The sequence below is a fragment of the Hyla sarda genome, chromosome 1, assembly GCF_029499605.1.
Source record: "Hyla sarda isolate aHylSar1 chromosome 1, aHylSar1.hap1, whole genome shotgun sequence".
Taxonomy (NCBI): Eukaryota; Metazoa; Chordata; class Amphibia; order Anura; family Hylidae; genus Hyla; species Hyla sarda.
The window spans coordinates 58,103,162-58,117,189 of record NC_079189.1 but is presented as its reverse complement, the minus strand read 5'-3'; the positions used below and the strand labels follow the sequence as shown (position 1 = coordinate 58,117,189).

The following is a 14,028-nucleotide window of genomic DNA, read 5'->3' as shown; positions in this document are numbered from 1 at the left end:
CAAAATTGGCTTTCTGTTTAAGGTGTCGTGGACCATAAAAATGTTGTCTTTGCTGAGACCTTTTTGAAGAGGAAATACAACAAAAAGTCTTGTCGTTACAACCTTTCGGACTATGACATCAGTAGAGATCATTTTTTCTGACTACTGATAGATTCCATAATAGACCACTGAAGCTAAACCCTGCTACAGGAAAGATTGTGGTTTCCAAGATTTCCATCAAAGAAGCACTTCACGATTTTTTATTTAGGACAGCATTGGCTGCAATTAGAGAATAAAGCAGAGGATCTTGTGTACGCCTTGTGCTTACCCCTTTTAGCTGAGTTGTGCTCCATGTTGGATATACGGTATATGGAAGAAATAGAAAAATTCCAGCGCAGTCTTAGCGCAATGCATGTTTCTTTATTCGGCAACTAGCCAACATAGAGAACAGGTGACGCGTTTCGGCTATGCTGAGTAGCCTTAGGCTACTCAGCATAGCCGAAACGTGTCACCTGTTCTCTATGTTGGCTAATTGCTGAATTAAGAAACACTCATTGCTCTGAGACTGCGCTGGAATTTTTCTATTTCTTCCATATGTCCCATGAGACGTGGGTCCGGTCTCGTCCGTGTCGCAGTGAAGGCTGGCAGGTGAGCTGAACCGATAAGCTTCGGTATGTTGGATATATAAATCCCTAAAATCCCTTGCTTATATGCTTACTATATTTCCCATGAGTCCTCTGGCTCTTTAGAGAAATTGGGTGTGGTGTTTGATCATTGCACCTGGTCATGTAATTAAGCTGCTGGTGCTAGAGTTCACCCAGATAAATTCCATTAGACTTATAACTGGGTTGAAGTCAGTCACAGTATGTGCAGTTTGAATGCATTTTTTTGTAGAGAAATGTTGTCATAAGGTGACCTATAATCACTGTTAAGGTTTTTTTTTTTTTTTTTTTTTTAATAAAGATTTGAATTCTTTAGGCTGTGTTCATATGTTGAAACTGTACTGAATTTTTCACTCGTTAAAAAAGTACACATTTGCATAATCCTAGAAATATTTTTGCTGGCATTTTGAGAAAATCACATCAAAAATATAAATTCAGCATAAAATGCAATGTGTAAACACAGCCTCAGGGGAGGTGAATGTGTAGTATATATCATTATCCCATAAAATATAATAGAGCTGGGAGGGATCTGAGAGCTAATAGGAGGGATCTGGTAGGTGATGATGTCATCCTGTTGTTCACAGGAAGTCAGAACCCAGGACTGACATTCTGACACTGACATTAAACACTGAAAGACTGGTGATCACATGACCAAATTACTGTAATGAAATGTATGGATGCAGCTTTGCTGTTATAAAACAAATGGAGCTGTACGACTAGTGATGGTGAGAGTGCATGATATAAGCAAAAACCTGGAGTGCTTCTTTAAAGCAGAACTGGTTAGACACCAAATGAGAAAAATGCACCACAAGAAAAGATATTAGCAAAAATATATCTTTATTATAATCACAAAAGTTAAAAAGACAATAAAATTACATTTACACAGGAAAGAGACAAAAAGAAATAGCACCAGATACATACACATATAGGTAGGAGGGCAGAAACTTCAGTACAAAGACAAGGACTATATCACAGGTCAAAGTGTATAAAACACAATAGGCTAGAATGTAAAGTATAGTGAAGTACCACAGGAATACAAAATAATGGTAGACCTGGAAAACAAAGAAACAGGGCTTTACATAATAGAAGAGTGCAAAACCATACCTATATCATCCCAACGACCGCTTTGCCATATGTTTGCTTCCTCAGGGGGGCATGTCCACGCCCTCTGAGGAAGCAAACATATAGCAAAACTGTAAACTGTCCCAAAGAGGTATAGTTCCACTATAGAGAAAGTTTTGACCTATTTTCAGACAGGATATAGCTATAAAATGTAAAAAAAAAAAAAAATTTTTGTTGGATTTACCATTTTGAGAAAGGATTCTTTTTGTCTGAGCCTTGGTGTGCATATTTTCAATAGTATATGCAGAGGAAATCCATGAAAACACTCGAGATGTTGTTGTTGACACTTAGGCCGCAAGGCAACAATGATAACTACAGAGGTACCATGCTGTTCCTAAACAAGTCACATGCTGACCTAAATACAGAAATGTTCAAGGGAATCTATTTAGTCTACTTGCTGCTAAAAACTGCAGACCCCATTGGATAGCTGACTGATATAAAAGCAAACTGTACTTTTCCTAATTGTTGTCAAACATATAAAATTACCTTTTTTTTATCAGCCAAGTGTCAAGAAGGTGGGGCTGAGCTGCTTAAAGGGGTACTCCACCCATAGACATCTTATCCCTTATGCAGAGGATCTCCTTGCTGCATCCGGCATTCGTTTAGAGCGTCGGGTGCATCGCTGGAGGCTTGTGACGTCTTGGCCACGCTCGTGTCGTCATGGTCACGCCCCCTCAATGCAAGTCTATAGGAAGTCCCATAGATTGACTCTGCCTCCTTGACACATGGCTGAGAAAGTTTGGTAACCACCATCAGTTCAGGAAAGGTACAGTTTGATTTTATACGCTAACAGATATCCAACAATTAACCAAAAACTACTGACAAATTAAATTTTTTTATTCACTCACTGTGGTTTCTTTTCTAGACTGCTATCAGCAAATGAAAGCTTTAATAGCTGAACACATGAGACATCGCAATAAACTCATCGAGATCCTACAGAAAAAGCAAAAAGAAGAACGCTTAAGCTTTCTAACCAGGGCAGAGGGAACTGTAGATGCCGACCACTTTATAACGGTAAGACTGTGTGGTGCAACAGGGGTGCAAGGGATTCTTGTCAATTCGTGATGCCAGGGCACCGTTAGCCTAAACATGCTCCAAGGTGGAGACAACTTCTCCTGGGCTAAACACAGGGATTAAGAAACACTGACATTGGGTTACGGATAACTTTTACTGAGCAGGTGTAGATGATTCAACACACAGTACGGAGCAGAGTAAAAGAGATGCAGTGTAACCCTTGGGAGCCCTGTTGTCTTGCTGGGACTTATGGTGCTTTTTTACCCACTGGAATTATATAGACTTGATATAAGAGACTGGAATATATCCCACACTAACTAATGTTTTGACAAGGGCCAATGACTGACAACGCCAGTGCTTGAGTCACCACTGTACGGGGAACACTTACAGAATGGCGGGGCTGACTTTCGCCACACATGATTTCCTCCTCCTTTCCACACTGTACTCAGACTGAGCTCTGCACAAAGTCTGGGCTAGAACTCGACTAGGGCAACTTACACTGCATACAGGAAATCCCATTGGCCAGACAGAGTCACCTGATCACCACTGCATCTCTCTCTCGCTCTCTCTATCTCTCTTTTTCTGTCTATCTCCCTCTTAAAGGTACAGTACATACATAATACAATACACAGTGAATATAGTAAATATAATAAAGTGCTTAAACATATTGAACACAGTAAACTTTTTCACAGTGGGCCCAACACAAGAGCAGCAGGCATGCCCAAGGAGATGCGCAGCCCACAGGAGAGCCCTTGGTGATGGGACACCACAAATTCAGACTTTTGCCACTGACAATTTTTTTTTGCCACTTTAAAGAGTTTCTCTTTTTACATTACATCAAAATATTGAAAAGCAACAAGCATAACCTCACATACTATTGCATAGAAACTATTCTAAAGACCTAACCAGCAACCTAATGCCCACAAGTCGTAATGATATTTCAGCTGTATTGTTTATTTCTATGTCAGTACTGACAGGGAGTGCACTAAACAAGGGGTTAAGCAGATTCAAAAAGACAGAAGGTATTCATTCTAGTACACCTTTAGACAAATATGTCACTGATTTTGCCCCCTTATTGATGAGTTCTACTTTATTTTATTCTGTGGTTAACTAGAGGATCCTGACTACAAAAGTCTTTTCTGTAGTCGGGGTCTGTCAGTAGAAGTAAACCTTAAAGTGTTACGCCCCTCAAGACTGAGATCTGCTGCAATCGAGTCATAAGCTGGTGAATTGCGCGGCAGCGTTCTTTATTTCCCCGTAGGCCACTCTATCCTCTCTATTACTTGTTCACTGCATAGGCTAATGCAGCGAATGAGTTGGATTTGATTGACAGTTGTGGAGTGAAGAACACCACCATTTACCTGCTAAGTGTAACTTGCTATCGCATTAATCTATTTTTCATGTCTGAACAATATGATTCCAGGGAAGAAAAAGATGTGGTATCTTGCCAAATCCTTTTGTTCTCAGACACAGATAAAAGCTTGGCTGGACATCTGTATGGAGAAATCATGGGGGGGGGGGGGGGGGGGGTGTAGCTCTGTCAGGTGTAACGCTGCGGGCTACAGTGACTGAAAAGAATCCTTCCGGCACCATCATTAGGAAGGCTAATTGAGTGATCTTACTTGGCAGGAGGGTGGTGGAGTGTATGTAGTATGTACCACAATGCAATATCTATGATGAGGCAATGATCACGCAGCATGGAGGAGAAAAATACAGCAAAGATCACTTAAAGGGAATATACATTGTTGCTCTAATCTTCAACTTTTCTTTGAAATTATTGTGAAAATGTAGATACCAGAGGCCTAATGCATCTTTTAAAGGCCCAGTAGCTCTTTAACCTCCTTTCAAACATCTGCTTGTTGCCCTTGGAAACAGACAACGGTTCAGCTCCATCCTGCAGTCAGACATGTGACAAGTTTTTTAATGGAGCTTTGTCATCACAGCTAATAGAGAAAAACGCTCTCCAGTGGATTGAAACCAACAGAATTCTGATTTTAGTGGTTGTAAATAGAGAAAGGACATGTATAACTCAGTGACTGCAAGAGAAGTAATGTGAAGTGTTGACAATGTTACTGAATGTTTTATGTAGATTGTAACTGTTTAATGTTGCAATTTGTAACAAGTTCCTTTAACCTGTTATTTATCCAGGAATACCATAAACTGCTAGAAGATCAGAGAGAACTTCAGGGTGCGCTGGAGGATGAAGAGGACTGTAAAGCCATTGATACTGTTGCTGAACTCTGCCAGGTAACCTTTTATTTTTGCATCCGGTAAATAAATACCCAGCCCTGACCTGCTATGTTTTTTTCCCTTGTTGCCCAGACCTAGCTATTTTACTGTTTGCGACTACAACAGATTTCCACAATGGTATGGACACTTTGTGTTGTCACCGTAAGGAGTGTTCTCTGTTGCTAAGCAGTGGCACAAACATGTTCAACTTGTACTTAGCAAATGGTGTCTGAAAAAATGATGCATTCAAAAATCTTAAAGACTTTATTTACTTTGTAAAAATGTATATTCATTGGGAAAAAAAGGAATGCATCCACATTGCTGCAAATCTTGGCATGCAGTTATGTCTCAGGCAGATATGTAAATTATTACAGGTGTGGACTGTTAAAGGGGTTCTCCACTGCCCTGTCTTCTGGAGCTCCGCTCGCAGCATCCGAAAGTTTATTACTCCGGACGCTGTGTGCGGGCTTCCGTGTTCGAAGCCGCCCCCTCGTGACGTCACTTCAGCCCCCTCATGACGTCACGCCCGACCCCTCAACGAAAATCTATGGAAAGGGGGTGAGACCGCTGTCGCACCCCCTTCCCATAGACTTTCGTTGAGGGGGGCGGGCGTGATGTCACGAGGGGGCAGCCTCGAACACTGAATCCCGCACACAGCCAACGTCCGGAATAATAAACTTCCCGACGCTGCGAGTGGAGCTCTGGAAGACAGGGCAGTGGAGAACCCCTTTAAGACACTGGGTCTTGCCGGCCACAGCAATGTCCCGCCTCGGCCGACGATAGGCTGAGTGGCAGTGTGATACATGGCGCCCCAGCATTGGTCACTAGAGCTAAGTGCAACACACTGCTGCTCAGCCTATCACCGGCCAAGGCGAGACATCGCAGCACCCGAGATTAGCTGAGCCTCAGTGTGAGGGATTGACCATGCCACCCATGAAGAAGACGGCAGTCGAGGTATGGAGCAACAATACTGGGGTGCGGGGGCAGGTGAGTCCTGTATGTTATTTTACATTCTGGCAGCCTGGGCAAAATGGCCGCACTTATTTTGGCTTGAGACTTCTGCAAAATGCTTCCCCCGCTCCCCTATGAAAAAGGCTCTCAGAGGCTACTTTTAGGAAGCATACCTCTTGGAGATTGTTGAGAGTAGTGGTTATGTGAAGCTATGCACAAGCCCTGACAGACCAACATAACATAATGTGGTGTCACTTCACCCATGAGTGTCCTGTCATTAATAGCTGGCTGTCTGTTCTCTTTATTTGCAATGGGGTCATGAGCTTTAAACCTGGACTACTATGGACTGGAACCATATTGGAGGAGAGTTATCAAATCCTGTGCAGAGGAAAAGCTAACCGGTTGCCAATAGCAACCAATCAGATTGCTTCTTTAATGTTTCAGGGGACTTTTAAAAAATTAAAGAAGCAATCTGATTGGTTGCTATGGGCAACTACACCACCCTTCCTCTACACATGTCTCCCCCATTGTCTTTAGCGATAAATCTAGGTTTGTTTGGGATCTGATTGCCAAGCTCGAGCTGTGTGTTTGCCAACATTGCAGCTTAAACAGCCCAGTGACTCCAGAGAAGCCTGGAGATAGGATAAGCTCGATGGCAAGTTGTTTGCATGAGAGTCCGAGCCCTGGCATTCACTCATCCACCAAGTCTGGGAGGTCTGTAGTCCTCTCCTGTGAAGATGAAGGAGGCTAATTCTCCTGCTGGCCTGCAATCTGTGCCACTGCCACCATTTAAGGAGGGTGAAGGTGCTATAAGCTGGAGGAGGGTGAAGGTGCTATAAGTCCCGTCCTGCGCAGAGAAGGATTCTCTCCATGTATGGAAACCAGGTACCGTTTTGCAGGATCCCCGAGCTCTTCTACAGGAGTCCTACCATAAGCACATCCGAACCGAAAGTCCAATGCATACTTTGTGTGACTATCCATATACTGTAGTAAACATACATTCTACATGTGACCCTTGGTATGCTGTATTATGTTAGTGGTTGTTGGAAATACTTTGATGGTTATGTGAAGTTGTCACCAAACAAATAAATGAACAAGCATAGATTGCTGGAATATGAGATAATATAACACCTAAATAAATTTCAGCAATACACAAAATACCAAAAATGCCCCCTAACGAAGTGCAGCAGCGCGAAACGTGCATTGGGGTAAGTGCAGGTGGCATCTGGCTCTACATTGGGTTATCTATACGAGTCTATCAATGCATTCTTTGTAGTTTGTACTACTGTGATTGGATTCAGTTGTATTGCACCATTGTTGCTTAGTTTACTACACTTATGCAGTTATAGTCATTCCATTCCAACGTTTTTCTAGTCTATGCCCCTTGTATTTTCTCAGTCCTTTGCATCATGCTTATGTACTTTGATTTTATCTCTATTTGTATATTTACTCAATAAACTTTTATCATTTTTGGTATTTTGTGTATTGCTGAAATTTATTTAGGTGTTCGGTTATGTGAAGGTGCAGCGATCCCACTAATCCATGTACATTTTATGTCTTCAAGGAGCTATACACAGGAGCCTCACAGAGGTTTGAAAAGATGGTGAAAAAGCTGTGTCTTCAGACACTTCCCGAAAATACTAGCTTGACTTTAGGAGAATGTGAAAGTATGAAGCATGAACTGAGAGATAATCTATCTACTGAACTTGAAAAGGCAGAAAACGAGAGGAAGACAAAAATCAAGCTCTTCCAGGAGATGCTGTTGCAAGAGAAGCAGGTAAATGTTTAAAGGGGTACGAAAGTTATTTTTTTTTTTTTGTTAAGTCAACTGGTGCCAAAAAGTTAAACAGATTCTGTCCATGTCAGGAATTGTCCAGAACAGGAGCAAATCCCTATAGCAAACTCATCCTGCTCTGGACAGAGGTGTCAGCAAGAGAGCACTGTGGTCAGACAGAAAAGAAATTCAAAAATAAAAGAACTTCCTCTGTACTATACAGCAGTTGATAAGTACTTGAAGGATTAAGATTTTTTAGTAGAAGTAATTTACAAATCTAAGTAGAAGAAAGGGGTGATGCCAGCGAGTAAGAAACTTCACTTTTATTTCATCACTTTAAACGCATTGACGTGGAAGAACTTCAATAGAAGACATGGATAAAATCCTCGGAAAAAGCACCTAGCATGACACGTTTCAGGTCATGTGACCTTTCATCAGATGCATGATTTACAAATCTGTTTAATTTTCTTGCACCAGTTGATTTCCCGTTTGTGTACCCGTTTGAATATTAAAAGAATGTAACACTTCTATTCAATGTGTGAAGGAAGTGGCTATCATTTTGCATAAGTGTCTACCGCCATCTAGTGTTACAGGCGGTGTGTAGAGAGTTATCCACAATACAGGTAATCATAGATGCTGCTGAGTGTTTGTGAGTATCCACAGGAGGAATTGTGTAGGAATTATGTAGTATATGTGTGGACCAAAAATACATTTGAAGTTGAAAACTATAAAAACCACAACAACTGATATATTGTTTTTATTCTATTTTGTAGTATTCTTTCTCATAAACATATAATATAGCTTTAGAATGATGAGATCTTCTATTTTCTGATAGAAAGCTGCAAATCCTTTGCATAGTCACGAAAGAGGACATGTTAACAGCCACCACTAGAGGCAGCTTAAGAGCTTAATGCATAACTTTTATACAGTGAACTCAATAATAACCCAGTAAACTCCTAAGTCACCTCGTAGTGAAAGCTACAAGTAGTTGGCATGTTATCTTTTAGACCTACAAGGATTTTGAGCCTAAAAAAAAAAATGAAGTGCAAACCACTATAAAGATGTACAGTACTACACAGAATGTTAGACATAAAAATGATATGATGACAAAGAGAAGACATTTAATAGGTAACACACTGTAAACAAACTTACAAGCAAATGTAAGAACCTTTTGTAATATATTATATCAAAAGAAAATGCCTGATCCCTTTACAATTCCCCCCCTAAGCTCATATTTCACTCAACAAAAACTGTGCAAATCCATCCATGGATCAGCTGACTGAGGGATAGAGTTACAGCTACCCATTCTATAGAGGGGAAGGAGGCTCCAGCAGCTTGTAGATGCCGCTATATCTCATCCCAGTGCTTGCTCACAGCTATATTGCTCAACATCACTCTATAATGTCTTCCATACTGCTGCTTCTGCGGGTGTGCTATATAGATGCAGGGTAGCAGAATCCCCTTCTTTTTGTTAGCAGTGTACAGGAGACATCATAGTAGTTAGTCTCCACTAGGGGAAGAAGCCAGCAAAAATGCTATATACAAGTTATATAACCTATTATTATCTATTATCTAAGGTTAGCATACGTTTTTAAGGGCTCTTCTATGGACATATGCTTTTTCCTTTGTGTCTCACATATCTTTTTTTTTTTTTTTTCTTTATAAGCAATGAGCTTTTCTGCACTCTATTTGTTACCATTGGTCCCATCAACAGGTTGCTGTATTAGCGGGCATGAATGCAGGGAAGAAATACAGTAAACTAATAAAAATCTCTTGAGATATGCCGCATAATAAACTAGGAATTATTCCTGTCACAAATAAATTGACATTTCCTTTGTTAATTTGTTCATTCATTTACATTCGTCAGGGGTGATTTGTTTTCCCTTTTCTGTCCCCGCTAAGAAGCGGATGACATTAATTTTCAGGTAGCGCCGAGCGTCACTGAGATGACAGGTGTTACTAAGTAGAGAGATCCAGACATCCCCTGGCACCGCACGATGTCTCATTAAAGTGACTGTTGGGATAGATGTAATTAATCCTGTCACTTTGTCTTCTCAGTATTAGCAGTGACTTGACCTATGACTAAATACAAATGTTAATGTTAAGCACGAGTCTCATTACTGGAGAAATAACATTTACTGTATGGTATAACATGGTGTATGTAGCGAGAATCTGCTCCCATTCATACAGAGGGTCTGACTTTTCCAAGTCTTGTGCAACATTACATTTGACCCTGATTTTATTTAATGGTCAATAGGCCAAGCTGATGTATCCGGTTTTTAAGCATGACGCTGAAAAGGCATGTAAATTGATGAACGACTGTTGTTCTTGCTCTGCCCCTTTCAAATTGAATTTTTTTTTTCCATTGTTAATTATTGTGTTGTAATGTGCTTTACACTTGCTGTATGTAGGCCAATGAATTTAATATATGCCTGCAATGTTAATTGCTACCAATAGATGCTGCTAGAGCACCATATTCTATTTCTATAGAGGCATTAAGCAGGAAGACCATCAGTGTGTGGCTGAAACCGCATTGCCTGATTGCCTGAAGAGACTGGGTAGCTTATTCAGAAGACTGTAGACCTCAGGGAGCTGGGTAAGGTAATAGAACAATGTAGTAAGTATGAGTGGAGAAAGCAAATGAGTGACCATTAGATTGGTGCAGAGGTCCCAGCTTGGACAGCCACTGAAAAGCATTAAAATAAGTGTGCTTAAGTAAGAAGCCTACTGAAGGGCTAGATCTGGGCAGAGCCAAGGAACAATGCTGTGGTAAAGCCCGAAAGTTAGGCTAGGTTAACATGGGCATAATACGGAGCCTTTTTTTATTTTTATTTTTTTGCATCTGTGTTATGCTAGAGTGAACCCAGCCGAACTAAACACAAGGAGAGACAGATTCCGCAAATTCTATTCACCTAAGTAAATGGTAGAATCAGTCTGTGTCTGGAAGCTTGGTAGACTGCCATGTGATTCCTGGAAACCGTGGAAAACTGCTTCAAAACTGTTGACCGTCCCATATAGAGGACAGAGAAATGAGAAATTCCTAAAGTTCTTAAGGTGCAACTTTTGAAAAACGTTGCTACCCTTCACATTCCATTTCCTACCGTCTCCTATTGTATGCCGACCAATAGTGTGAGAGAAGATGAATGGCACTCACCAGTCTTCAGCTGGTACAACGTAGAACTTTATCCAAGAAAGGTGCCTGTGTGCATACAAACACAGGGAGAGCGTGGATGCCGTCTACAACGGTGATAGCTATTTCCTGCGCTGGGCGCACTTCCTCAGACCACTCCCCCACAAACGTCAGAGCAGGTGTTAAATACCTGAATCTTCTGACGCTGGTGGGCGTATGCTTTAACAACAACAAAGTGCAAATGTGCAACTAAAAACAGTTAAAAACATACAAAAATGCAGTGCGTATATAGATGACTAAATGAAAATAGCGAGATCAATTTTATCGTTTAATCCTAGTGTGTCTTGCGCTCTCCTGCGCAGTATCCATCTGGCTTCTCTTTGCAGCAACGTCTTCCTCCTGTCAGTGCCATCCCTCACATTAACCCTCTCAATACTGAAGAATTCTTACGCTTTAAAATCTTCTTTGTTTTTCTCCAGTACATGATTGATCAAACTGGTAGAACCTTTTTGGGTCTTCAGAGAATACACGTGTTCACGGAACCTTGTGTGCATAGTCCGTACCGTGCAACCTATATAAAAGTTGCCACAAGCACACACAATGCCATAAACCACGTAATTGGTGCAACAACAAATGTCATCTTTTACTCTGATGTCTATGCCTCCTAGTTGAAAACATGCGCCTTTCTTCAGGTAAGGACACCAATTGCACCCCCCACATTTGTGGTTACCCTTGGGTAACGAGGAACTTAGCCAGAGTACCCTGTTCGGACTTGAACCTACTGTGCATGAGTACTTCTCCCAGATTTTTTGCCTTTTTAAAAGTTATGAATGGCTTCTCTTTTGTAAGCTCCCCTAGCAATGGGTCCCTCTGGATTAAGGACCACTATTTATAGACCGCTTTTTTTAGTGTCATTGGCCAGGGGACTACATCTATGTACAAAAGAGAAGCTAGATGGCTTATCACCTGACTGTTCATAGGATGTTCTTTTGTTACTCTGAATAGATGATTTATGTAACAGGGTCATCCTGTCCTGCTTGAAAGCTTTTTTCTTGGCGGAATCTAACACCGACGGTGGGTAACATCTCCACTGCAATCTTTCCGACAAAGCATCCGCTTGTTTTTGGAAGGATACATCAGTGCTGTTTATCCGTCGTAGTCTTAAAGAGTAGCTATCATTAACTAAACTTTCCCTACTCTCCCTCCCCATCTGTCCCTGACACTAACTACCTATATCCCTGTATTTATTTTTATCTAAAACCCCATTAAACTACCTTTTTATATAGCCTCTTCGGTAGCTCAGGGTTGAGCTCTCTGCGGAGGGCACGAAGTGGGCATGGCCCGGCAGGCGCGACGTCATCTGAAGTCTGGCCGGCCAGCTTCCGCCCATCTTCCTACACTGAGAAGAGGGAGAAGCAGGGGACAGGGATATTTTAATTATGTGCACCGCACAAGCACTGTGCTCGCTCTCTGCCTGTATACAGGCAGAGAGCGAGCGGAGGACGCACATTTCGGACCACGCTGAACCATGCTGCCTGGCCAGCAGTGGTCCAAACGTGCCCGAATTGAGGGGGGAATAGGATTCCTGGACCACGTAGGGTGACACCTAGTGGCCAGGATTTCAAATGTAAAATAAACAGAGATTTTTTTTTCTTTATAACATATATTACAAAGATTTTTATTTGTGAATAATCTATTTAATGAAAAAAAATTAAGTTTAATGAGAGTAACCATTTTAAATATTGCCCATAGGGCACGGCGGTCTTGGCATGCTGAGGAAGATAACTGGTAAAATGCAGCAAGGAGTTACCCGCCGTCGTCTTCCTTTTTCCCTCAGTGTGCAGAATGCCATATATTGGTTCCACGAGGACATCGAGGAAGTCAAGTTCACTTTTACTGGTTTTGAGGGTGAATCCTAAATTCATATCGTTGGTGGCATTAAGGAAATCAACAAAATCTGTGAACATTTCACTGGTCCCTGACCAGACGATGAAAACATTGTCTACAAAACTATTATAACTCTTTATCCATTTAATGTATTTATTGGTGGTGGAAAATGCTATTCTTTTCAAATACTGCCACAAACAGATTAGCCAGAGTGCACGCGACCGGAGTGCCCGGTCACCTCTTTAAAATGGAATGAATTATTTGTGAGAATAAAAGTGAGAGCATCACAGACAAAGTCTATAAAATCCTCACTCTTGTTTGAAAATGAAAGAAGGTGGTGTATGCACTGAACTTAACATTTGGGGGATACTAGTATAAAGGCTATATATATATATATATATATTTGTAAAAGGGGTGTGGGGTTGGCAGAAAGAATAACAGTCACTTAACCCCTTAAGGACACATGACGTACTGGAACGTCATGTGTCCACTCCCGATCTATAACGCGGGGCCACGGCGTGGCCCCGCGTCATAGCGGGTCGGGCCCGGCCTCTAACAACGGCCGGGACCCGTGGCTAATAGCGCGCGGCATTGATCGCTGTGCCGCGCGCTATTAACCCTTTAGACGCGGCGTTCAAAGTTGAACGCCGCGTCTAAAGTGAAACCGAAAGCATCCCGGCTAGCTCAGTGGGCTGTTCGGGATAGCCGCGGTGAAATCGCGGCATCCCGAACAGCTGACAGGACAGCGGGAGGGCCCCTACCTGCCTCCTCGCTGTCCGATCGCCGAATGACAGCTCAGTGCCTGAGATCCAGGCATGAGCAGTCATGCGGCAGAATCATCGATTACTGGTTTCTTATGAGAAACCAGTGATCAATGTAAAAGATCAGTGTGTGCAGTGTTATAGGTCCCTATGGGACCTATAACACTGCAAAAAAAAAGTGAAAAAAAAAAGTGAATAAAGATCATTTAACTCCTCCCCTATTAAAAGTTTGAATCACCCCCCTTTTCCAATAAAAAAAAAAACACAGTGTAAATAAAAATAAAAATAAACATATGTGGTATCACCGCGTGCGGAAATGTCCGAATTATAAAAATATATCATTAATTAAACCGCTCGGTCAATGGCGTGCGCGCAAAAAAATTCCAAAGTCCAAAATAGTGCATTTTTGGTCACTTTTTATATCATTTAAAAATGAATAAAAAGTGATCAATAAGTCCTATCAATGCAAAAATGGTACCGTTAAAAACTTCAGATCACGGCGCAAAAAATGAGCCCTCA

General features: G+C 41.6%; 1 protein-coding gene across 3 annotated transcripts in view; it reads left to right on the top strand.

Moving 5' to 3' along the window:
• EVC (EvC ciliary complex subunit 1) overlaps nt 1–14,028 on the top strand; it is a 144,008-nt gene that overhangs the window by 107,082 nt on the left and 22,898 nt on the right. For all 3 annotated transcript variants that reach the window (XM_056555129.1, XM_056555128.1, XM_056555130.1), the window contains 3 exons: nt 2,629–2,777; nt 4,926–5,024; nt 7,522–7,734. In XM_056555129.1, coding sequence (XP_056411104.1) covers nt 2,629–2,777; nt 4,926–5,024; nt 7,522–7,734 — 461 coding nt within the window. The remainder of the gene's footprint in view (nt 1–2,628; nt 2,778–4,925; nt 5,025–7,521; nt 7,735–14,028) is intronic.